The sequence below is a fragment of the Balaenoptera musculus genome, chromosome 12 (genome assembly GCF_009873245.2).
Source record: "Balaenoptera musculus isolate JJ_BM4_2016_0621 chromosome 12, mBalMus1.pri.v3, whole genome shotgun sequence".
NCBI classification, from domain to species: domain Eukaryota; kingdom Metazoa; phylum Chordata; class Mammalia; order Artiodactyla; family Balaenopteridae; genus Balaenoptera; species Balaenoptera musculus.
In genome coordinates this window covers 15,665,976-15,692,580 of record NC_045796.1, presented here as the reverse complement: position 1 = coordinate 15,692,580, position 26,605 = coordinate 15,665,976, and the positions used below count along the sequence as shown (strand labels likewise).

Below are 26,605 nucleotides of genomic sequence, written 5' to 3'. Positions count from 1 at the left end.
GTGGACTGCCTATTTCCTCTTCATTTGTTTGGTCTGGTGGGTTTTTGCCTTGCGCCTTCATCTGCTGTGCATTTCTCTGTCTTCTCATTTTGCTTAACTTACTGTGTTTGGAGTCTCCTTTTCACAGGCTGCAGGTTCGTAGTTCCCGTTGTTTTTGGTGTCTGCCCCCAGTGGCTAAGGTTGGTTCAGTGGGTTGTGTAGGCTAGTGCCTGTGTTCTGGTGGATGAGGCTGGATCTTGTCTTTCTGGTGGGCAGTACTGCGTCCAGTGGTGTGTTTTGGGATGTCTGTGACCTTATTATGATTTTAGGCAGCCTCTCTGCTAATGGGTGGGGTTGTGTTCCTGTCTTGCTAGTTGTTTGGCATAGGGTGTCCAGCACTGTAGCTTGCTGGTCATTGAGTGGAGCTGGGTCTTATCGTTGAGTTGGAGATCTCTGGGAGAACTTTTGCCGTTTGATACTGTGTGGACCCGGGAAGTCTCTGGTGAACCAATGTCCTGAAATTGGCTCTCCCACCTCAGAGACACAGGCCTGACACCTGGCTGGAGCACCAAGACCCTGTCAGCCACACGGTTCCGAGCTCCGGAAATCCACACTCCAGAGGCACTCCTTTCAACGTACTGCCTCTCCCCTTCCACGCAAGTCCTGGTTATCCATTTTTATTGTTAGTTTAAAAAGGTGTTAAAAGACCTTCCAAGCAAAGAGTGTTGGAGTTCATGGTTCGACCCATGGCTAATGGCAATAATACTGTCCAACAGGATTCTAGATTTTGAGAACGGATCGGTTTTATGACTTCTCTCTGCATAAGCAGTCTCTTTGACCTTTGAGTAAATGGTAAGCTTCTTTTAGTACGTGTCCAAGTTGTCACAGACAATTGATTCGTTCAATTCATTTTTACTGTAGTTGACAGTGAATAACATTTGTCTTAGAAAAGGTGTCATTCCTTTTTCTAATGTTTTTTGCTCATCTATGCCTGGACATGTGACAGAAACGCAATGGAAATAGTCCTTCACCTCAGCAAGCTTGTAGTCATAATGCCCCCTGAAAAGTTAGATAATAAGCACGAAATGAGTCCTGTGGGAAGTTGGAGGGAGCAGATAAATATCCTAGGAGAAGACGAGGAAGATAATGAGCAGAACCCACAGCTCCATTTCCATAAACTCCAGGCTCTTACAGAAAAAAAAAAAATTAGGTTAACATGGTGCTCATTCTTTCCTCAGTCAACTTGATAGTTTGGAATGCGAGCTAAGGATCGTGAGACGACAATTAAGCCAAATTTTGATGCCAAATGTAGGAATGAGGTGAAATAAAATTTTTATGGTAGCTCTCCTTTGATTGCTCCCCATAAATACTTCCTACTTTCTGATTTTCCCGAATTGTATCAGTTGGCAGAACGCTCCGCAGTCCTGTGTTTCTCATTAAGAGTTGGATGCTTAGCTGAAGTTTTTGGGAGGTCATCTCTGGGCGTGTCTGCTTTTGGCTCTCTCCAGCAGCATTGTGAGCGTATCCTTAGGGATGAAAATGTAATCCTTCATGTGACACATTTAAGTAAAGCCTCTATTCCTTTGCAAGAAGTAAATACCAGTACAGTACTTAATCCACCCTACATCTGACCTGCATTTTCTTTACGTAAGATCGTGATGCCTGTGGCTCTTGGTTGGAAGTGTACGTCACCGAGGAGCATTCCAGTGGGATCACTAGCTCCCTCCCAGTGGCCTCCTTGTTGCTAAATCCAGTGACCGCTTTTCACTGGACTGCATTTGAGTCTGTGGATGCTTCCATGGCTCCCTTCGGAGATTCCCCTGCCACACCTCTGCCTCCAGTCAGGGTTTCCCTAACTTAATACTGCTCCTTCTTAGTTTCCCTTTGCTCTCTTCTAGCTATTCCCCAAGAGGCAATGTTCTTAACAATTCTGTCTTTATCCCTTTTGTACTCTGTTCACTCCACTGACTGATCGTCCCCATTCCCATGCTTTAAATTACTCATTATCGATAATGATTTCCATCCATAGAAATAACCTAGTGAAGTCAGATGACTTGCCTGGGTTTAATTTCCAGCTCTACTGCTTGCTTACTAATTGTGTGGCCTTGGGCAGGATACTTAAAATTCCTGTGCCTTAGTGTCCTCATTTATCAAATGAAGATTAACGCAACAAATATAAAGCACAGAACCTAGCATATTAACTACCCCAAACCCACCCTCACTTTTATCTGGCGAACGCTTATTCATTTGTCAGGTCTCAGCTTAGATGTTACTTCGGCCAGGAAGCCTTCCCTGCTGTCCCAAGTCTACTTAGATCGTCCTCCTAGGGGCTCTCATAATATAGTGTAATTGCCCTGTTTCCTCTGTCTCAGTGTTTCTCACATTCATTGTAACTGCCGATTTATCTCTCCACGTCTCCCATCGGCCATAAGCTCTGTGAGGTCAGCAATGGAGTCCAGTGTGGTCATCACTGTGTCCCCGGGGTCTACTTACCTGGACACAGTGGTACTTAAGAAATATTTGCTGAAAGAGTGATTGATTGTATTGCTGTGGTGGACGGAGATAGTCGTATTACTTCTTTGTGGTCACACCGCTGGGTTTTATGGGTCAGAAAACTCTGTCATCAGTTTTGTTGTGGTTGAGTGTCCTAGACAATCTGGCTCACAGCATGTAACCCACAGAAGACTAAATTGTAAGGCAAAATAAGTTTTTAAACTTGTAACAGTGGTTAGAATATGCCAAGGAACAATTTCATGGGTCTTTACTTGGGAATGTAATATACGCCTGTCCCATTACTTAATTCTTTGATGTTGCGAGCCTCTGATGCTTGGCTTTGTAGGGTGTGTGCTCAACAGTGAGCTCCCAGGGCAGAGTTAACCTCCTTAGTGTGCTTAGGAGCTGTGGACTTATTCCTTCCAAATACTGGAAGGGTTGTTGTATGGGAAGGGAGAAGCTGAGTGTGTCTGTAGGAAGCTACAGGAATGCAGATATCTCCTCTTTAGGACAAAGAACTTGTCTAACTGTAAAAGCTATCAGGAAATGAACGGGCCACCCTGGAGGTAATGAGCCTCCAGGACAGCTTGTGTTTAAACATGGCTGGACAAGCCCCGGACACTGATATCTAGAAGGAGATGGATGAATGGGGACATTAGAATCCCTTCTAAAATGAGAGTCTGGCCATGCCCCACCACCCACGGACCATTGACTTAGGCCTCGTGCCCACTTAATGCCCTCAGTAAATGGCCCTGGAAGAACAAATGCCAAATTATCCATCAGCAAGAAAATGACATCAGCTTAATTATTTAAATCATTTTGATGGATAATTCTTTGCCATTTCTTTAAGTTGATAGTGTTATTGGCACTACTGCTGAATAACTTTTCTTTCTTGGCACTCTTGGTAAAGGTATGTCTATATCTTGACTTTAGCTTAAGCGCGGCCTTTGTGACGTGGGTAGACCATAAAAAGATCCAAGGAGGTTGAATGATTCAGTGATTCTGGAGTGGCCTGGTCTCTACCGGTCTCCTCCGAGTTGGTTCTTGTACCACAGATTGATTGTGCATAGGTTGTCTAGAAAATATGAAATTTACTATTCTTTTTCCCCCAAACCAGGATCACACCCACCCCTCTTGGAGAAGGGAAAAGTACAGTTACCATTGGGCTCGTGCAGGCATTGACTGCGCACCTGAACATCAACTCCTTTGCCTGTCTGAGGCAGCCTTCTCAAGGACCGACTTTTGGAGTTAAAGGTAGCTTGTTTAACTAGTATATTTTTCAGAGCAAAATTTATCACCAACGAACGTGGAATTACAACTTACTAGAGGAGCTGGTACGTTTCATCTCTACGTGCACTCCTGCAGCCCTCCACCCCTCGCCCGCCGCCCTGCACATTCAGTAGGTCGCCCCAACATGCTCCTCCCGCAGAGAGAGCTTCAGGGGGAGGTCTCAGCGGAGCCCCTCCGGAAGCCGGTTCCCTTGCTTCCCTTGAGCGATGGTTGGGCTCTCGCTCAGGACTCCAGCCTTGAGCAGAAGCCTTCCATGTCATCAGTACCTTCTTTGCCGAGCGGTTTTGAAACCCTGCTGTTCATATTGGTGTTTTGTCATCCCAGCCAAGCTAAAAGGTCTCTCCATCCAAACCGTTCAGAGATCCCTTAGGTCAGCCCCAAGCCTCATGTCGTCGTAGTTGCTGCGTGGGCCCTGAGGAGCTCTGGAAGCTGGCTGTGGACCGGGAGATGTGATGAAATTCCTCTGTGGCTATGGTTGGGCTGAGATCTGGCACCTCCACAGTCACTAGTCTTTCTTCATGGATTTATCGTGAATCATTCTTCAGCTCACTTTATAATAGCCTTTACTGCTGCAATTACTGCTTGTTCTTGGTACTTTGTGGTTTTTAGCAGTATTATATTTATATTACTGTTACAAATATTAACAACTCCTAACTTTAAGTACTCTTAGAATGTCATACATTATGTAGTGCAGTGAACACTAGACGTGGGCAAGAAAGCTGCGGTTTTATTTGTGGCTGTGTCTCTTACCACTGTGTGACCTTTAGCCAGTCATAACTTCTCTGAGCCGCATGTCATAACTTCTCTGAGCCGCATGTAATAACTTCTCTGAGCCGCGTATGTAAAAGTGTAAAAGGTATATAGTACTAGGCTTACCAGATTATCGGGAGGCAAAATAGTGTATAAAAATAAGGTCAACTGTAAAATGATGTGGACACAGAAGGTATCCTTGTTTTAGGATAGAGAAGTCTTTTTAATGTAATAACTCTACTATTTTGAGGGATAAGCAGCATGACAAATCAGACATACTATTAACTAAAATAAACTGACAGAAGTCTGTAATGTTTAAGTCTGTTGATCAGGTAGATTTTATTTAGGAGTTTTTTGGTACTTTAAATGCATGTGCAATTGAGGTGAAAGCATAGCCACATAGATCTAATAATAAATTAACAAAAGAATCTCATGTTCGCTGTAATGACGTTTGCTGTATTCTGCTTACCCCTCTTTTAAACAAAGGGACCAAAGTCCTTAAATTATATAGTGGGATGTAGGGTGAACTTTCTTCACCTTCTGTTCTGCTTTGCCTGAGAGGTATTATTTCTCACTGCCTGTTTTTATTACATCTTGGGGGTACGTGCCTCCCTGTTGGGCTTGGGGGGCTGTGTCCCTGGGGCTCCTGTACTTGGCAACTCATTTCAAATGGTACCTGCTCTGTTGTTTAGGAGGAGCTGCAGGTGGCGGATATGCCCAGGTCATCCCTATGGAAGAGGTAAGATTCCAAGAGACGTGTCTTGTGTCACTGTTTTTCCCTCCTTGGAACCTTTTCTCTGTGCTTCTATAAATACAGGCCCACAGTACTTTATCCTCGATAGCAAAGTTCTGAAGGCTCTGAAAACCGGAAATGTTTGCCTGACCCATCTGGGGGAAAACCTGACATTTACTGTTAATGAGCTACTTATGGATTTTGTCTATGCCGCTTGGTGTAAATATTCATATATTTTGCTGCAGAAATATTATTTTTAATTAATGGATGCTGACCTGGACCCTGCTTGGAATGTTTTATAAATAAATTATGTGTCCATCACACTACCTTTCTACATTCCAAAAAATTCTGAATCCCAAAACCCACCTCAAGGGTTCTGGATGAGAGGATGCAGAGCTCTATCTCCATCAATCATCTGTTATACTGCCGAATTCAGAAAGGCCTGGACTCTTCACTTCTGTGAACTGAGACTCCAGAATCAAATCCAGTCGCTCATCTGTATCCACAGGTTCCACATCCATGGTTTTGACCAACTGCAGCTTGAAAATACTCAGGAAAAAAAATTTTCCAGAAAGTTCCAAAAAGCAAAACTTGAATTTAATGCACGCTGGTAACTATTTTTGTAACATTCACATTGTATTGAGTATTATAAGTAGTCTAGTGATGATTTAGATTATACCGGAGGATGAGAGTATGTTATATGCAAATACTACACTATTTTACATAAGGGACTTTGAGGGTCTGTGGTTTTTGCTATCTGTGGGGTCCTGAAACCAATTCCCCATGGATACTGAGGGACAACCATAGTTCCAAAAAAAAATGGTCCAAATAGGCCAATGGTGTCAATTCTTATTTCTACAAGACCAGTTTCTACACCCTGTGTTAACACTTCCTTGTCCCCTGGATTTAACCAGTGACCAGGTCTTGTCAGTGCCACTCTCCACATCAGCCTCTTGGTTCAGGTCCTGAGAAGTCTTCCTAAAGCCCATGTCCTTTTCTGTTGCCTGTGTTTCAGCAGTTACTCCATCACTCTCCGTCCAGCACAGCACGGCCACTCCCTGTGTGCTGCCGCTCTGGCCGTCTCTCCGCCCCCAGTGTCTCAGGTTCCCACGCCACCCTCCCTCTCTCCACCCTGTCAAACTCCTTGCCCTGTTGTCTCTTGGTTCCAAGCCTGGAATGGTCTTCCCTTCCTTTCCTGCCTTCCCTGCTCAGCTCACATTTCAAATGGTACCTGCTCCGTCGAGGTTCTGTTCCATCCCACGGATCCCCTTCTGCTCTGTGTTTACCTCCGTGTGGTCCCATCGGCCGTGAGGAGTTAGACCCCCTGGGCCCCAGCACTTAGCAGTGTGCCCAGCACGTAGGAGGTGCTCACTAGGAAATATTTGTTGATTTTGTTGAAGGAATAGGAAAGGTTTTTTTTTTTTTACCCACAGAGATGTGAGCATCATGGAAGCTAGAGGGAAATTTTGGATAATCGTCAAATATTGGGGGTGGGAGTGAGAAAGAATAGTCAAGGCTTGGCTGAGAAAAATAGTCCCAGGCCTCACATCTGCAGGAGGATGAGTAACAGTCACAAGCCAGGAAGCTCCAGAGCCAGGGGGCCAGGTTGGGGATGGAGTGTAAGGAACGTGGCCTGGGGAACAGCTCAGGGTTGTGCCATTGAGTACTGAAAGGGCGCTGGTGACCTGCTGTCATATGGCATCACCTGCATGGCCCAAGTTGGGCCAAACTGAGGGACAGGGTAGTTAGAACTATCTGAAGAAGTTAGCAAATTACAAACATGCTGATTCTACAAATAATAATCATGTGTGCACATAAGATTAGAAGAAAAATAACAGAAATAGAGAGTTGTGAGAGTGATACTTTTTTTCTATTTCTCAGGCTGTCACATTCTATATTATTCTATTGCTACTGTGTGTTTTATTCCCTGCCTTATTCCAAAGTATATTTGATATGGTACTATTTTCTTAATTATAAAACAGTACATGAAAAAAGAAAACCAAAATAAGGAATCCAATCATTAAGTCCATCAGAATTGTTTCACTCTTAACCTGAGAAGGGAAGAATTTGCAATAGAAAGTCTGTGCAAGTGTTCTTTGTTGTCAAGTGGAAGACTCTGACATTTTCTGATCTTCGGATTCAGGCTATATAAAACATATCCTAAGCATTGTAAGGGTATGTCATTAGCATAATATTTTGTTTATTCGGCAAGTCCTTCAGTACTGCAATGGTTGTTTGAAACAAGTAGGAAGGTGTTTTCGTTTCATTCTATAGTTCAACCTTCACCTGACTGGGGACATCCATGCCATCACCGCTGCTAATAACTTGTTGGCTGCTGCTATCGACACAAGGATTTTGCATGAAAATACTCAAACAGATAAGGTGAGAAAGGCTCCTTGTTGGCCATTTTGGGCATCTTATCCTGGGATTCCTGGATTAAGGAATTCATGAAAAAACTTTTGGAGTCCGAAAGTTCTCTGAAATTCTATTCAAAATGTTGTGAATTGTATATATGTCCTTATTTCTTAAGGAGAGGATCTATACTTTGGTAAGATTCTCAAATGAGTTTATGACCACTACCAAGTTATTGGGAGAATTATGCTAGTTGCAGTTTTTAAGCCAAGTTGTCTTCAAGACGAACCTTTACTTTTAAAGGTAATTGGTAGACAAGTTCTCTTAGTTTTGCCCATGGGTGTAATCTCTGGTCTCTGCTAAGGGGGTTGGAGAGATATCTTTTTAAGATTCTGATGTTACAGGCAGCTATCCTAGATGCCCTGCTAAACAGGTCAGACCCCCTTTTTGGGCCTCAGGGCTGTAGGGTCTGAGAGGTAAATCACACACCTGAAGGGGACAGACTACTAGATGCTAATTCCTCATAGACATAGGACATGGATAAAAGTGGGAATTTCTGACACATTTTACAAAGATCCTGACATTCTCCAATTAAACTAACTCCCTAGTGAGTTTTTGAAGCCAAAAATAAATATAGAGATAAATTTTAATTTGATAGTTATAAGGCCGTAGATCAAGAAATGTATTTTCATACAAGCTCTTTACAATGTGCATTATTGCAGATCTAGTCAGATTTATTAAAATGACAGAACTTCAGTCTAAATTGTTTACATTAACCAAGAATTTTAATAGGGTCTGTAATCTAAACAGTTTGGTTATAAATGTAATGAACTTTGTCATATTCTGTAAATTGTCCAAGTTCATGGTTGGCCCTTAAACTTTTGTGAGTTTTGTTTTTATTTTGCGTTTCTAGGCGCTGTATAATCGACTGGTTGCTTCAGTGAATGGTGTTAGAGAATTTTCAAAAATTCAACTTGCTCGGCTGAAAGTAAGTTTCTAGTTAATGGTTCTTTAAAAAGAAAATACCCTGGAAACAAATCAGAAAAATTGTCAGAACCAGAAATTTTGAACTTGGTTTGATTTTGGTTTTCAGTTGCTTTTTTTGGATATTGAACTCTAAATAGACAGAACAATGTAACAGAGATTGCCCAGAACTAGATGCCTGAGGCCTTGATCCTGCACCAAAAAGCAGGTGGACAAATTAGTTCACCCTTATAGATGTCACCTTCTTCATCTATAAAACGAGAGCACCACTCTGCTGAGAACTCTAGTCAACTAACAAATGAGGATTTGCCAGGAGTCTTCCTTTCTCATGGCATTTCTTAATGTTCTAAGAAAGACTTTGAAAATTCATCTATTTCAGTTTTTATTGTAGCAAGATTCTAAGATTGTATTTGTGGATGTGCTCTTAATTCTTATCCATTTTACCATTTTCTAGTGCTGTTTGCTACTTAATGCCCTACTATCACATAGATTTTCCCTTTGCTTTTTTTCAGAGGTTAAAAAATAACTTTAATGGTATAATCTACAGCCACTGGTTGGTGAGAATTGGTTTAAAAAATTCATCCCCTGGCTTCTTACTGAACCAACTTCAGTTTGTTGAGAATAACGCACAATATGGTATCCTCAGCAGCTCCAACGTTTATAGTTTGTTTCCCAGATTCTTTTCTTATACTTTATCAAAAACCACTTTGTTAGAGTGTTTTCTTTATAGAAAGAGATGCTTTAAAAGTTTTAATTTTTTTTCTTGTGGAATTAGAAATAACTTGAAAACGTGGACATAATTGTTACTTAAATTATTGGTAGGGACTTCCCTGGTGGCACAGTGGTTAAGAATCTGCCTGCCAGTGCAAGGGATACAGGTTCGATCCCTGGTCTGGGAAGATCCCACATGCCTCGGAGCAGCGAAGCCCGTGTGCCACTACTACTGGGCCTGCGCTCTAGAGCCTGCGAGCCACAACTACTGAGCCTGCGCTCTAGAGCCTGCGAGCCACCACTACTGAGCCCATGTGCCACAACTACTGAAGCCCACGCGCCTAGAGCCCATGCTCCACAACAAGAGAAGCCACTGCAACGAGAAGCCCGCACACCGCAACGAAGAGTAGCCCCCGCTCGCCACAACTAGAGAAAGCCTGCGCGTAGCAACGAAAACCCAACACAGCCAAAACTAAAAATAAAATAAATAAATAAAAGAGGAAATTGTTAAAAAAAAAATTATTGGTATTTGTATCTGAAAAGAGCAACTAGTGAACTGGAGCATCAGTTAGATGGAAGTTTTATGCCCCTTCTGTGCACGGCACGTGGTGACCACGTAGAGAGCCTCAGGCCATGACAGACAATACGGCACTTATTCTTTGCGTACTGTCACCTGTTTTTCAAAGGGTGTATTATTACAAATATCTGTGTCTCCCATTTTAGGAGGTGTTTGGACTCATTCATTTATGAGTTAGACTAACCTACCATTTACTTGAAGTTCAGCTTAGTTTTTAAAAAGGCTTTACTAGTCATGGAGAAGGTAAAAGTAGAGGGATAATTTGGTTCCATCTTGCTTTTTATTCCTTCTAAAACATATTTTGTTCTTCTTAATCATTAGAAACTGGGAATAAATAAAACTGATCCGAGCACTCTGACAGAAGAGGAAATGAGGAAATTTGCCCGTCTTGACATTGACCCCTCCACCATCACCTGGCAGAGAGGTAGGTGCTGGTGGCTAGATGGGGAGGGTGACGTGTCTTCCAGCTGGAGCTCTTCATAAACGCACAATTGTATTTCTTCCCACTGTCTTCCTAGCTTGTGTTACATAATCCCTCCATTTATTTCGGTCACTTATTTTACCAGCCTCTTCTCTCATCCTTGCCTCCTATTTAGGAGAAAAAGCTGTACCCTTAGCTCATCCCATTCACCCCATCTCTTCCAGATTTCCAAAGAAAATTACTTTTTTCCTGTCTCATCTGTGGCCTCCTGTATTCTCTTTGGAGGTAAAAATGTCTGTGTCTCTCCCCTTAATTGTCCTGCTGCCCTCTCTACCCGCCATTCTAATTTCTTCCTCTCTTCCTCACCACTAGCTCTAAGCAGCTTAGAAATTTGTATTTTCAGTGCAGAATCTTTTCTCTGAGTCTAGTGCTTCCAGCCACTTAGTAGAATCCCCTTCAGCACTTCAAATGTGGGGTAGTGGGACATCTGTCCTGACCTCCCTGTCTTCCTCTTGGCTGTGACGCCCCTCACAGTTCTCCCGCACTGCCCTCCACAGGGGTGGGATAGTGGGGAAAAGCACTAAATGTGGAGTCAGGAGCGTTGAGTGGGTGTCTACCCCTCAGCCAGTCACATACCTGTTCTGGGCCCCGGTCTCTTGGAGGTGGAAATGGAGGTGGTAATATATAATTACAGGCATGTGGTAATAGCACTTGATAAAACCTACCAAAGAGTTAGATGGTGTGTATTCCTTTTTTTTTTTTTTTTTTTTAGAATTAAATCACAGCTGCTATTACTTTAGTACCAACTATGACAAGACTTTTTCCAACTTTTTTTTTTTTGAATTTTTGAATTTTATTTTATTTATTTTTTTATACAGCAGGTCCTTAATAGTCATCAATTTTATACACATCAGTGTATACATGTCAATCCCAATCGCCCAGTTCATCACACCACCACCCTCACCCACCGCTGCTTTCCCCCCTTGGTGTCCATATGTTTGTTCTCTACATCTGTGTCTCAATTTCTGCCCTGCAAACCGGTTCATCTGTACCATTTTTCTAGGTTCCACATACATGCGTTAATATATGATATTTGTTTTTCTCTTTCTGACTTACTTCACTCTGTATGACAGTCTCTAGATCCATCCACGTCTCTACAAATGACCCAATTTCGTTCCTTTTTATGGCTGACTAACATTCCATTGTATATATGTACCACAACTTCTTTATCCATTCGTCTATCGATGGGCATTTAGGTGGCTTCCATGACCTGGCTATTGTAAATAGTGCTGCAATGAACATTGGGGTGCATGTGTCTCTTTGAATTATGGTTTTCTCTGGGTATATGCCCAGTAGTGGGATTGCTGGATCATATGGTAATTCTATTTTTAGTTTTTTAAGGAACCTCCATACTGTTCTCCATAGTGGCTGTATCAATTTACATTCCCACCAACAATGCAAGAGGGTTCCCTTTTCTCCACAACCCCTCCAGCATTTGTTGTTTGTAGATTTTCTGATGATGCCCATTCTAACTGGTGTGAGGTGATACCTCATTGTAGTTTTGATTTGCATTCCTCTAATAATTAGTGATGTTGAGCAGCTTTTCATGTGCTTCTTGGCCATCTGTATGACTTCTTTAGAGAAATGTCTATTTAGGTCTTCTGCCCATTTTTGGATTGGGTTGTGTGTTTCTTTAATATTGAGCTGCATGAGCTGTTTATATATTTTGGAGATTAATCCTTTGTTGATTCGTTTGCAAATATTTTCTCCCATTTTGAGGATTGTCTTTTCGTCTTGTTTATGGTTTCCTTTGCTCTGCAAAAGCTTTGAAGTTTCATTAGGTCCCATTTGTTTATTTTTGTTTTTATTTCCATTACTCTAGGAGGTGGATCAAAAAAGATCTTGCTGTGATTTATGTCAAAGAGTATTCTTCCTATGTTTTCCTCTAAGAGTTTTATAGTGTCTGGTCTTCCATTTAGGTCTCAAATCCATTTGGAGTTTATTTTTGTGTATGGTGTTAAGGAGTGTTCTAATTTCATTCTTTTACATGTAGCTGTCCAGTTTTCCCAGCCCCACTTATTGAAGAGACTGTCTTTTCTCCATTGTATATCCTTGCCACATTTGTCATAGATTAGTTGACCATAGGTGCGTGGGTTTACCTCTGGGCTTTCTATCTTGTTCCATTGATCTATGTTTCTGTTTTTGTGCCAGTACCATATTGTCTTGATTACTGTAGCTTTGTAGTATAGTCTGAAGTCAGGGAGTCTGATTCCTCCAGCTCCGTTTTTTTCCCTCAAGACTGCTTTGGCTATTCGGGGTCTTTTGTGTCTCCATAAAAATTTTAAGATTTTTTGTTCTAGTTCCATAAGAAATCCCATTGGTAATTTGATAGGGATTGCATTGAAGCTGTAGATTGCTTTGGGTAGTATAGTCATTTTCACAGTATTGATTCTTCCAATCCAAGAACATGGTATATCTCTCCATCTGTTGGTATCATCTTTAATTTCTTTCATCAGTGTCTTATGGTTTTCTGCATACAGGTGTATTGTCTCCCTAGGTAGGTTTTTTCCTAGGTATTTTATACTTTTTGTTGCAATGGTAAATGGGAGTGTTTCCATAATTTCTCTTTCAGATTTTTCATCATTAGTGTATAGGAATGCAAGAGATTTCTGTGCATTAATTTTGTATCCTGCAACTTTACCAAATTCATTGATTAGCTCTAGTAGTTTTCTGATGGCACTTTTAGGATTCTCTATGTATCATGTCATCTGCAAACAGTGACAGTTTTACTTTTTCTTTTCCAATTTGGATTCCTTTTTTTTCTTTTTCTTCTCTGATTGCCGTGGCTAGGACTTCCAAAACTATGTTGAATAATAGTGGTGAGAGTGGACATCCTTGTCGTGTTCCTGATCTTAGAGGAAATGCTTTCAGTTTTTCACCATTGAGAATGATGTTTGCTGTGGGTTTGTCATATATGGCCTTTATTATGTCAAGGTAGGTTCCTTCTGTGCCCACTTTCTGGAGAGTTTTTATCATAAATGGGTGTTGAATTTTGTCAAAAGCTTTTTCTGCATCTATTGAGATGATCATACGGTTTTTATTCTTCAGTTTGTTAGTATGGCGTATCACATTGATTGATTTGCTCATATTGAGGAATCCTTGCATCCCTGGGATAAATCCCACTTGATCATGGTGTATGATCCTTTGAATGTGTTGTTGGATTCTGTTTCCTAGTATTTTGTTGAGGATTTTTGCATCTATATTCATCAGTGATATTGGTCTGTAATTTTCTTTTTTTGTAGTATCTTTGTCTGGTTTTGGTATCAGGGTGATGGTGGCCTCATAGAATGAGTTTGGGAGTGTTCCTTCCTCTGCAATTTTTTGGAAGAGTTTGAGAAGGATGGGTGTTAGCTCTTCTCTAAATGTTTGATAGAATTCACCTGTGAAGCCATCTGGTCCTGGACTTTTGTTTGTTGGAAGATTTTTAATCACAGTTTCAATTTTGTTACTTGTAATTGGTATGTTCATATTTTCTGTTTCTTCCTGGTTCAGTCTTGAGAGGTTATACCTTTCTAAGAATTTTTCCATTTCTTCCAGGTTGTTCATTTTATTGGCATAGAGTTGCTTGTAGTAGTCTCTTAGGATGCTTTGTATTTCTGCAGTGTCTGTTGTAACGTCTCCTTTTTCATTTCTAATTTTGTTGATTTGAGTCCCCTCCCTCTTTTTCTCGGTGAGTCCGGCTAATGGTTCATCAATTTTGTTTATTTTCTCAAAGAACCAGCTTTTAGTTTTATTGATCCTTGCTATTGTTTTCTTTGTTTCTATTTCATTTATTTCTGCTCTGATCTTTATGATTTCTTTCCTTCTGCTAACTTTGGGTTTTGTTTGTTCTTCTTTCTCTAGTTCCTTTAGGTGTAAGATTAGATTATTTATTTGAGACTTTTCTTGTTTTTTTTTTTTTTTTTTTTATTCACACACACACACACACTGTATTTTATTTTTACAAGACATAAATAGACTGACACCAAGCATTGTACATGGATGACCACAACAAAAGCAACAATGATTGCAATTACCAAACATGAAACACACTCATACTATGTCATAATATTGACATTCAGTCCAGTAATCCTCCACTGTAACAGCTCCTTTACTTTGCAGTGAAAATTGATTTGTATATTCTTTGCCTCTGAGTCCTTGTGGGATTTTTTTTTTTTTTTTTTAAATTCAGACAGAAAGTCACAAAAATTATACTCATCCTCATCAGTTCACTCAGTCCCATGTAATTAATTTTTTTTTTCATCTTGATCTTTTGTTAGCACTTTTATGAGTTCATCAGTTTTTCATTAGAGTTCTGAAAATGCTTATTCATTCAGTTCAGCAGTACAGTCAGTTACCAGAAACCTGTACTTGTCAGAGTCTTTTCCATGAATTTCTTGAAGATGAAACCCTTTTATAGGAACATATTTGCAAAATCATCAGAGTACACCCAGAACTGTCTGTAAATGACAAAAGACTTAAAAATGACCACGGTTAAAGATTTGATGAATGTTCATAATAATGCAGTTGACAAGAAAATTAGTTATTTCTGAGATATACATTTTAAAGTAATAACTAGGATTATTACTTATAACATTATACCAGAACATATAAGATTTTTAGAAATTTCATGTAATGTCTGAAACATTTATATTAACATATTTCCATACATATTTCCATACAAATACAAATATAAGATTTTTAGAAATTTCATGTAATGTCTGAAACATTTATATTAACATATTTCCATACAAATAACCCAATGAAAGTTTAGTATTAGTTGTTTTGTTTGTTTTTTTATACTGCACGTTCTTATTAGGCATCAGTTTTATACACATCAGTGTATACATGTCAATCCCAATTGCCCAATTCAGCACACCACCATCCCCACCTCACCGCAGTTTTCCCCCCTTGGTGTCCATATGACCATTCTCTACATTTGTGTCTCAACTTCTGCCCTGCAAACTGGCTCATCTGTACCATTTTTCTAGGTTCCGCATACATGCATTAATATACGATATTTGTTTTTCTCTTTCTGACTTACTTCACTCTGTATGACAGTCTCTAGATCCATCCATGTCTCAACAAATGACTCAATTTCGTTCCTTTTTATGGCTGAGTAATATTCCATTGTATATATGTACCACATCTTCTTTATCCATTCGTCTATCGATGGGCATTTAGGTGGCTTCCATGACCTGGCTATTGTAAATAGTGCTGCAATGAACATTCGGGTGCATGTGTCTTTTTGAATTACGGTTTTCTCTGGGTATATGCCCAGTAGTGGGATTGCTGGGTCATATGGTAATTCTATTTTTAGTTTTTTAAGGAACCTCCATATTGTTCTCCATAGTGGCTGTATCAATTTACATTCCCACCAACAGTGCAAGAGGGTTCCCTTTTCTCCACACCCTCTCCAGCATTTGTTGTTTGTAGATTTTCTGATGATGCCCATTCTAACAGGAGTGAGGTGATACCTCATTGTAGTTTTGATTTGCATTTCTCTAATAATTAGTGATGTTGAGCATCTTTTCATGTGCTTCGTGGCCGTCCGTATGTCTTCTTTGGAGAAATGTCTATTTAGGTCTTCTGCCCATTTTTGGATTGGGGTGTTTGTTTCTTTGATATTGAGCTGAATGAGCTGTTTATATATTTTGGAGATTAATCCTTTGTCCGTTGATTCATTTGCAAATATTTTCTCCCATTCTGAGGGTTGTCTTTTCGTCTTGTTTATGGTTTCCTTTGCTGTGCAAAAGCTTTGAAGTTTCATTAGGTCCCATTTGTTTATTTTTGTTTTTATTTCCATTACTCTAGGAGGTGGATCAAAAAAGATCTTGCTGTGATTTATGTCAAAGAGTGTTCTTCCTATGTTTTCCTCTAAGAGTTTTATAGTGTCCAGTCTTATATTTAGGTCTCTAATCCATTTTGAGTTTATTTTTGTGTATGGTGTTAGGGAGTATTCTAATTTCATTCTTTTACATGTAGCTGTCCAGTTTTCCCAGCACCACTTATTGAAGAGACTGTCTTTTCTCCATTGTATATCTTTGCCTCCTTTGTCATAGATTAGTTGACCATAGGTGCGTGGGTTAATCTCTGGGCTTTCTATCTTGTTCCATTGATCTATGTTTCTGTTTTTGTGCCAGTACCATACTGTCTTGATTACTGTAGCTTTGTAGTATAGTCTGAAGTCAGGGAGTCTGATTCCTCCAGCTCCATTTTTTTCCCTCAAGACTGCTTTGGCTATTCGGGGTCTTTTGTGTCTCCATACAAATTTTAAGATGATTTGTTCTAGCTCCGTAAAAAATGCCATTGGTAATTTGATAGGGATTGCATTGAATCTGTAGATTGCTTTGGGTAGTATACTCATTTTCACAATGTTGATTCTTCCAATCCAAGAACATGGTGTATCTCTCCATCTGTTGGTATCATCTTTAATTTCTTTCATCAGTGTCTCATAGTTTTCTGCATACAGGTCTTTCGTCTCCCTAGGTAGGTTTATTCCTAGGTATTTTATTCTTTTTGTTGCAATGGTAAATGGGAGTGTTTCCATAATTTCTCTTTCAGATTTTTCATCATTAGTGTATAGGAATGCAAGAGATTTCTGTGCATTAATTTTGTATCCTGCAACTTTACCATATTCATTAATTAGCTCTAGCAGTTTTCTGGTGGCAGTTTTAGGATTCTCTATGTATAGTATCATGTCATCCGCAAACAGTGACAGTTTTACTTCTTCTTTTCCAATTTGTATTCCTTTTATTTCTTTTTCTTCCCTGATTGCCGTGGCTAGGACTTCCAGAACTATGTTGAATAATAGTGGTGAGAGTGGACATCCTTGTCTCGTTCCTGATCTTAGAGGAAATGCTTTCAGTTTTTCACCATTGAGAATGATGTTTGCTGTGGGTTTGTCATATATGGCCTTTATTATGTTGAGGTAGGTTCCCTCTATGCCCACTTTCTGGAGAGTTTTTATCAGAAATGGGTGTTGAATTTTGTCAAAAGCTTTTTCTGCATCTATTGAGATGATCATATGGTTTTTATTCTTCAATTTGTTAATATGGTGTATCACATTGATTGATTTGCGTATATTGAAGAATCCTTGCATCCCTGGGATAAATCCCACTTGATCGTGGTGTATGATCCTTTTAATGTGTTGCTGGATTCTGTTTGCTAGTATTTGTTGAGGATTTTTGCATCTATATTCATCAGTGATATTGGTCTGTAATTTTCTTTTTTTGTAGTGTCTTTGTCTGGTTTTGGTATCAGGGTGATGGTGGCCTCATAGAATGAGTTTGGGAGTGTTCCTTCCTCTGCAATTTTTTGGAAGAGTTTGAGAAGGATGGGTGTTAGCTCTTCTCTAAATGTTTGATAGAATTCACCTGTGAAGCCATCTGGTCCTGGACTTTTGTTTGTTGGAAGATTTTTAATCACAGTTTCAATTTCATTACTTGTGATTGGTCTGTTCATATTTTCTATTTCTTCCTGATTCAGTCTGGGAAGGTTATACCTTTCTAAGAATTTGTCCATTTCTTCCAGGTTGTCCATTTTATTGGCATAAAGTTGCTTGTAGTAGTCTCTTAGGATGCTTTGTATTTCTGTGGTGTCTGTTGTAACTTCTCCTTTTTCATTTCTGATTTTATTGATTTGAGTCCTCTCCCTCTTTTTCTTGATGAGTCTGGCTAATGGCTTATCAATTTTGTTTATCTTCTCAAAGAACCAACTTTTAGTTTTATTGATCTTTGCTATTGTTTTCTTTGTTTCTATTTCATTTATTTCTGCTCTGATCTTTATGATTTCTTTCCTTCTGCTAACTTTGGGTTTTGTTTGTTCTTCTTTCTCTAGTTTCTTTAGGTGTAAGGTTAGATTGTTTACTTGAGATTTTTCTTGTTTCTTTAGGTAGGCTTGTATAGCTATAAACTTCCCTCTTAGAACTGCTTTTGCTGCATCCCATAGGTTTTGGGTCGTCGTGTTTTCATTGTCATTTGTCTCTAGGTATTTTTTGATTTCCTCTTTGATTTCTTCAGTGATCTCTTGGTTATTTAGTAACGTATTGTTTAGCCTCCATGTGTTTGTCCTTTTTACGTTTTTTTCCCTGTAATTCATTTCTAATCTCATAGCGTTGTGGTCAGAAAAGATGCTTGATATGATTTCAATTTTCTTAAATTTACTGAGGCTTGATTTGTGACCCAAGATGTGATCTATCCTGGAGAATGTTCCGTGCGCACTTGAGAAGAACGTGTAATCTGCTGTTTTTGGATGGAATGTCCTATATATATCAATTAAATCTATCTGGTCTATTGTGTCATTTAAAGCTTCTGTTTCCTTATTTATTTTCATTTTGGATGATCTGTCCATTGGTGTAAGTGAGGTGTTAAAGTCCCCCACTATTGTGTTACTGTCGATTTCCTCTTTTAGAGCTGTTAGCAGTTGCCTTATGTATTGAGGTGCTCCTATGTTGGGTGCATATATATCTATAATTGTTATACCTTCTTCTTGGATTGATCCCTTGATCATTATGTAGTGTCCTTCCTTGTCTCTTGTAACACTCTTTATTTTAAAGTGTATTTTATCTGATATGAGTATTGCTACTGCAGCTTTCTTTTGATTTCCATTTGCATGGAATATCTTTTTCCATCCCCTCACTTTCAGTCTGTATGTGTCCCTAGGTCTGAAGTGGGTCTCTTGTAGACAGCATATATTATGGGTCTTGTTTTTGTATCCATCCAGCAAGCCTGTGTCTTTTGGTTGGAGCATTTAATCCATTCACGTTTAAGGTAATTATCGATATGTATGTTCCTATGACCATTTTCTTAATTGTTTTAGGTTTGTTTTTGTAGGTCCTTTTCTTCTCTTCTGTTTCCCACTTAGAGAAGGTCTGGTTCAGTCTCCCCTGGGGTCACTGCTCCTTCCCCTGGGTCCCAATGCGCACAGTACTTTGTGTGTGCCCTCCAAGAGTGGAGTCTCTGTTTCCCCCAGTCCTGTCAAAGTCCTGCAATCAAATCCCACTAGCCTTCAAAATCTGATTCTCTAGGAATTCCTCCTCCCGTTGCCAGACCCCCAGGTTGGGAACGTGACGTGGGGCTCAGAACCTTCACTCCAGTGGGTGGACTTCTGTGGTATAAGTGTTCTCCAGTCTGTGAGTCACCCACCCAGCAGTTATGGGATTTGATTTTACTGTGATTGTGTCCCTCCTACCATCTCATTGTGGCTTCTCCTTTGTCCTTGGATGTGGGGTATCTTTTTTGGTGAGTTCCAGTGTCCTCCTGTCGATGATTGTCCAGCAGCTAGTAGTGATTCTGGTGTTCTTGCAAGAGGGAGTGAGAGCACGTCCTTCTACTCCGCCATCTTGGTTCCTAATTGATGGTGTGTATTCCTGATCCTTCCTGTGTTGTTCTTCTCAGACCTCCCCTCCTGCCACCTTTCCCCATTTCTACACACTTCCAGAACATTTTTATTATATGCTTGATTTATTACAGTTACCTTTTTTTTTTAACATCTTTATTGGAGTATAATAGCTTTACAGTGGTGTGTTGGTTTCTGCTGTATAACAAAGTGAATCAGCTATACGTATACATACATCCCCATATCTCCTCCCTCTGGCGTCTCCCTGCCACCCTCCCTATCCCACCCCTCTAGATGGACACAGAGCACCGAGCTGATCTCCCTCTGCTATGCAACTGCTCCCCACTAGCTATCTATTTTACGTTTGGTAGTGTATATGTGTCCATGCCACTCTCACTTCATCCCAGCTTACCCTTTCCCCTCCCCGTGTCCTCAGGTCCATTCTCTACACTGAAGTTACCTTTCAACACATTTTCTTGCTTCCATTTCCAACCCCCAATTCTGTAGGTTCATAGTGTAGAGAGAGATGTCTTGTCACCTCCTCGCTCAGAAGCCTCCAGCCGGGATGGTAAAATTGCCATCACATAGCATGGCCTTCAGGACCACCACCATAAGGCCCCACATACCTTTGCTTCCTGTCTGCTTTGTCCCTCTGCCCGCCCCTGCTCCACCCCATCTCCATGTCTGCCTTCCCAGACACACCTCAGGCCCCCTCGATCCACGAAACTTCCCTCCTGGGAATCCATTCAACCTGTTCACTAAGAATTTAGTGGGGTGGGGAAGCAGAGACCAGGGAGCCAATCGTGGCTGTGCCATTTGCAAGCCATGCAGCTGTGGACAAGTGACTTACTTCCCTCATCTGTAAATGGAGTCAGAATAGCAGCCTGTCCCGTGCACGGCTCTACTGCGACGTGAGACTACTTTGCAAACCCTGAAGTGCCACCCAGACGATCACAGATGCCACTGTGGTATTAGTTGTGTGAAGTAGTTTTTCTGTGTATGTGTGTCTGTCAAACTCCTAAAGGAGAGTAAAATCTCTTTACAAACTTTTTTTTTTTTTTTAATAAATTTATTTATTTATTTATTTTTAATTTTTGGCTGAGTTGGGTCTTTGTTACTGCGCATGGGCTTTTCTCTAGTTGCACCGAGTGGGGGCTACTCTTCATTGTGGTGCGCAGGCTTCTCATTGCAGTGGCTTCTCTTGTGGAGCACGGGCTCTATGCGTGCAGGCTTCATTAGTTGTGGCTCACAGGCTCTAGAGCGCAGGCTCAGTAGTTGTGGCGCACGGGCTTAGTTGCTCCGTGGCATGTGGGATCTTCCTGGACCAGGGCTCGAACCCGTGTCCCCTGCATTGACAGGTGAATTCTTAACCACTGCGCCACCAGGGAAGCCCTCTTTACAAACTTTTGAAGATTTTTTTTTTTTAAATTGTAAAAGTGGTAACATTATACAGATTTTGGAAATATCTAAGAAGAATCAGAAACATCTTACTGTACTAATAAAACTACCTCTCAAATTTTTTTTGTGTATCTATGTTTTGTGTATAACTTGAATTATAATTAGTGGTGTAGATTTTATATCCTACGAGTTTCATTTATATCATAATAAGCATGTTTTGTTATGTGATTTGTGGTAATGGTCATTTTAAATGATTCCTGAAAAGTCTTTTGTGGATGGATGAACCACAGCTTACTTAAGCACGCCTCTATTATTGAAAAGACCAAGATTATTTTTAATTACCGATATGAATATATTCAGCATTTTATTGGGAAGTCTACTACCTTTTTTTTTTTTGGCCGCATTGGGTCTTCATTGCTGTGCAGGGGCTTTCTCTAGTTGCGGCGAGCAGGGGCTACCGTTTGTTGCGGTGCACGGGCTTCTAGTTGCGGTGGCTTCTCTTATTGTGGAGCACGGGCTCTAGGCATGCCGGCTCAGTAGTTGTGGCTCGCGGGCTCTAGACCACAGGCTTAGTAGTTGCGGCGCACGGACTTAGTTGCTCCACGGCATGTGGGATCTTCCCTGACTAGAGCTCGAACCGGTGTCCCCTGCATTGTCAGGTGGATTCTTAACCACTGTGCCACCAGGGAAGTCCTAACTTTTTTTTATAACTAGGATTAATTATTACTATACCATTATATCTGAAATGCATAGTCAGCTTTTTCAAGGCATTTGTGAGGTTGTGTTACTCTTTAAAACATTTTTGTGAACAAAAAATTAATGCAGGTGGAAATCGGTGTATTTTTTTTAAACTTATTTATTTAATTTATTTATTTTTGTCTGCATTGGGTCTTCGTTGCTGCGCGCGGGCTTTTTCTAGTTGCAGCAAGCAGGGGCTACTCTTCATTGTGGTGTGTCGGCTTCTCATTGTGGTGGCTTCTCTTGTTGCGGAGCATGGGCTCTAGGCACACGGGCTTCAGTAGTTGTGGCACGGGCTTCAGTAGTTGTGGCTCGCAGGCTCTAGAGCACAGGCTCAGTGGTTGTGGCGCACAGGCTTAGTTGCTCCTTGGCATGTGGGATCTTCCTGGACCAGGGCTCGAATCCGTGTCCCCTGCATTGGCAGGCAGATTCTTAACCACTGCACCACCAGGGAAGCCCTGGAAATCAGTGTATTTTAAACCTAGCATGGGGATATGCTAAAAAAGAAATTTTTACACAAGGGGCGTTCTTCCACATCTGCATTGTGGCTCCAGCTGAGGCAGCCACCAGAAATAGGGCCACGATTCATCCAGTGGGCCTTGGAAAAAGAAAGGTTACACAATCCCTCATATGTATCCAGGGCCACCTTGCAGATTGCTTTTTCCCCAAGAAGCATGAAAAGACTGACGCATACCGTGGTTGCAAATCACTTTTAATGTGAGTGATAATGTTAAAAAATTACTCCAGATAAATACTAGAATTGTATTATTGTTTAGGGCACTAAAGTGCTAATTATTGCTGTAGACAAGCCACCTAGGTCAGAGGAGTTTGGAATGACATTTGATAGCTAGTTTGGCTCTTATTCCCATGAATTAATATAAGAAATAGGACTCTCCATCAAATAGATTGAGGTCATTTAATAGTAAGATTTTTTTTGTTGTTCTTTTTTTTAAAGACAATATTGGCTCAGAGCTAGAAAGAGTATAGCCTTTGGGTGAGATTAGATGCTTTTATAATTTGATAACTAGAGAAGGGACACTCAGTGACCACATGGGGCTAAAAAACTCTTCTGAGACCATAGATGTCGCATATTTAATGCTCGCCTCTTCCCTTTTATCCTTTGTAAGAAATTTAACTCGTGGTTGTTTTCTCCTATGCTTCCTGTCACTAGCTTGAAGGCCTCATAAGTGCCTGGTAACAGGGTGGAACTGGGAGCCGATAGAGTATTCCAGAAACACATAGTATAAGCAAAAGAAACAGTGGACATCAAGTCATTTTATTGTTCCTCGAAGGAAGTGAACCCTGCTTTTCTGAGTATCAGAACCCCTGGGGCCTCACAGGCCGTTAGACCGAAGACCAAGAAGCCTCAGTCTCCAGGGAACTGACATCCAGTTACCAGTTCCCAGCACTCCCCTACAGCCTTGCAGGGAATCGGTACAGTTCTTCTGCCAAAGCCAAAGTAGTGGGCCTAGCCTCGATGTCCTACCCTGTATTTCCCAGTCGCTGAGCTGGTGCTGCCCCCTCTGCACGCCTACCTGCGCTCTCCATCTCTCCCCTTGCCAGTGAGTGCCTTCCATCAGAGAATGATGCCTTGTCCATCTTTGTATCCCTGTACAGCTTGCACAGGACCTGCCACAAAGTTGGCCCTCAGTAAATAGCCCTGAAATGAATAAGTATGTTTCTCATTCCATCTTTAGCTCTATCACTTAGAGGGCAGGAATTCCGTATCAGTAACTTAGCGTTACTTTCTGTTATCCATCTTTCTTGTGTATCAGAATTTAATCTTCACATTTCTCTTATGTATCACTGTCATTTCACACATGTCTTTCCATGGACATCAAAAGCCTGGTGAGACGCCCTGTTCTACCAGGGCTGTGCTAATAAGCGCACAGGTGGCCTTCTGATGCCGCTGATTATAGTTGATCTTACTAAGTTTTTTTGGGGGGGGGGCGGTTCTTGTTTGTGTTTTCTTTGCTAAATAAAAACCAACTGAAATTCCAATAAAAAGATCACATTATTCTACACATGAGAGTAGGAAATATTTTTACTTTATATGATTCTGCACCATTGGTTTTGGGAATAAAGTACTAGCTAGTGGTAATAGTGAGAGGCATTCCTTTCTCTGTATACACTCTGCTTATGCCTTAAAGTCATAGAGAGGTTTCTGTGTGCTTGAGGAGGGTTGCCTGGGTGCCCGTATGGGTGTGCGGTAATGTGAATGTATATATGTATGTGTGAGAGAAAGGAGAGGGTTTGTTTGTTTTTTGGAGGTTTTTTTGTCTGTGTTGGGTCTTCGTTGCTGCGGCGAGCAGGGGCTGCTCTTCGTTGCGGTGCGCAGGCTTCTCATTGCGGTGGCTTCTCTTGTTGCGGAGCACGGGCTCTAGGCGCTTGGGCTTCAGTAGTTGTGGCATGTGGGCTCAGCAGTTGTGTCGGCCCCCAGGCTTAGCTGCTCCGCGGCATGTGGGATCTTCCCGGACCAGGGATCAAACCCCTGTCCCCTACATTGGCAGGCGGATTCTTAACCACTGCGCCACCAGGGAAGTCCCGAGAGGAGAGTACTGTACGTAGAGAAAGAGGCCGGCAGTGAGTCAGGGAGCTACAGAGGCAGGCAAGGTTGGCAGGTCTGTTCGTGCTTCGTGTGTGGAAGAAAACAGTCACAATTTCATCCTACAGATGCTTGTAATCCCCAGATACACAATTCCCGCCACCATTTTTGTCAGAGCCATATTAAACATTTAGTAAATTGGATCTAAGTTGTCAGTGTGGACGGCTTGCTATTTGATGCGGTATAAATTATTAGTGAAGTCTGTGTCCTTCTGGCTTTACTTTCTGGCATTGTAGATTCGGTTTTCACAAACAAAATGTAAATCAGTGCAATTCATACAGGCCAGTGAAAAGAGTAAAGAGAATTGATACTTACTCGAATCATCATTGACTTCTCCCCCCACATATACTACTTTATTTATTTGGGGGTTTTTTTATGGTAAAATATACATAGCATATCATCTTAATCATTCATAAGTGTGCAATTCATGGCATTAAATATATGCCACGAATGGCATATAGGCCAAGGCTTGGGATGGTTACACCATCACCACTAACTACACCCCAAACCTTTTCATCATCCTTAACAAAAACTCCAACACTCCCTAAATCATAAGTCCTCACCTCCCCTCAGCCCCTGGTAATCACCATTCTACTCTCTGTCTCTATAAATATGCCTATTCTAAGAACCCCATACAAGTGGAATCTGGTTTATTTCATTATGCATAATGTTTTCAACGTCCGTCCATGTTGTATCATAATATATCAAATGTTCACTCATTTTATGGCTGTATAACATTCCATTGTATGTCTATACCACATTTTGTTTGTCTATTCATTTGTCAGTGGACACTTCGCTGTTTCCACCTCTTGGCTGTTGTGAATAACGCTGCTATGATCATGGGTGTGCAATAGCTGCTTCCAGTTCTATTGGATATATACCTGGAAGTGGTGGGTCATGTGTTCGTTCAATGTTTAACCTTCAGAGAGGCTTAATTGGCTTCTTCTTGTGCCTCAGGTTTCAGTGTAAAAAGGGCACTCCTTCAGAAATGCTTTTCCTTACTGCCCGTTCAAGACGGCACCCCACCCCAAACGCCTTCCCGACACATGCCGTCATATCCCCCCCTTGGTTTCCTGAAGGCACTTAGTGCTAGCTGGGTGATCCCTAGTTTATTTGACCCCTTTCTGTGACCCTCCCACGGGGTCATCAGCTCAGGGAAGCCAGACCTGATCTCTTGCTCTCTGCTGCCTCTGCAGCACCCAGAACAATGCCAGACACACACTGGGCGGCCAGTCCCTGCTTGTTGATGCTCTGTTCTCTTCTCTTCCAGTCATGGATACAAATGACCGATTTCTACGAAAAATAACCATCGGGCAGGGAAGCACAGAGAAGGGCTATTCCCGGCAGGTAGGTGGTGTTTTCTCCAGGGAGGGCTCTGCTGTCACACTTAAACCGGCCCAGAAGCTGGTTCCCCACATTTCTCCTCCTGTCCTTCCACCCGCTGTAACCAGTGGGCCCCTGATGAGTCAAGGTGTTTCTTGCAGTCCCTCAGCAGGACTGGGAAATCATCAGGAGACAGAAAGTCCCCAGTATTATTTTGCCATCCTTTTTCTGTGTGATTTTAGTTGTGTTTCTGGTAAGAGCCATTCAGGGTGTCCCTTGAATATACATTCTAACATGTTTTATTGCCAACCCACCCAGTTAGTACTATATCTGCATAACAACTGAAAAATGAAAATCTCAGACACATTACTCACGTTTCATAAACCAAAGAGCAAACACCCAGTTATTTGGCTTAATAGCCTGAGAAGTTGTTAAGGATAATGTCTTATTAGCCACATCCAGCAAATGTAGAAGATAAATTATGATGTCCACCTTCATTTTAATAGGTCTCCAGTGTGGGGTGATGGTGCTTAGTGAATATAAATTCATTCTATGATTTTTCAGCCAAGCCCAGCAGGCCTCTAAATTATTATTTTTTGTAGTAAACTTTATAGCTTAAGACACTTTTAGATTTATGGCCTTTACATTGTTAAGTTTTTATTAACCTAAAAAGAATCACTTTTACTATAGTATTCAGTCCTCATACCAAATAGACTTTTGGATCTTTTGAAATATTTGAATTAAAAAGTGAATCTGAACAACAAGGTCCTACCCTATATAGCACAGGGAACTATTATTCAATACCCTGTGAGAAACCATAATGGAAAAGAATATAAAAAAGAATGTGTGTGTGTGTGTGTGTGTGTGTGTAAA

At 41.1% G+C, this 26,605-nt stretch overlaps 1 protein-coding gene across 10 annotated transcripts in view; it reads left to right on the top strand.

Moving 5' to 3' along the window:
• Positions 1 to 26,605, top strand: part of MTHFD1L (methylenetetrahydrofolate dehydrogenase (NADP+ dependent) 1 like) — a 227,669-nt gene that overhangs the window by 52,971 nt on the left and 148,093 nt on the right. For all 10 annotated transcript variants that reach the window (XR_005022127.1, XM_036871033.1, XM_036871032.1 and 7 more), the window contains exons 12-17: positions 3,590 to 3,726; positions 5,205 to 5,251; positions 7,520 to 7,627; positions 8,511 to 8,585; positions 10,191 to 10,293; positions 25,680 to 25,756. Coding sequence is in view for 9 of the 10 variants with exons in the window: in XM_036871033.1 (XP_036726928.1) it covers positions 3,590 to 3,726; positions 5,205 to 5,251; positions 7,520 to 7,627; positions 8,511 to 8,585; positions 10,191 to 10,293; positions 25,680 to 25,756 (547 nt within the window). In the remaining variant the exon portion in view is untranslated. The remainder of the gene's footprint in view (positions 1 to 3,589; positions 3,727 to 5,204; positions 5,252 to 7,519; positions 7,628 to 8,510; positions 8,586 to 10,190; positions 10,294 to 25,679; positions 25,757 to 26,605) is intronic.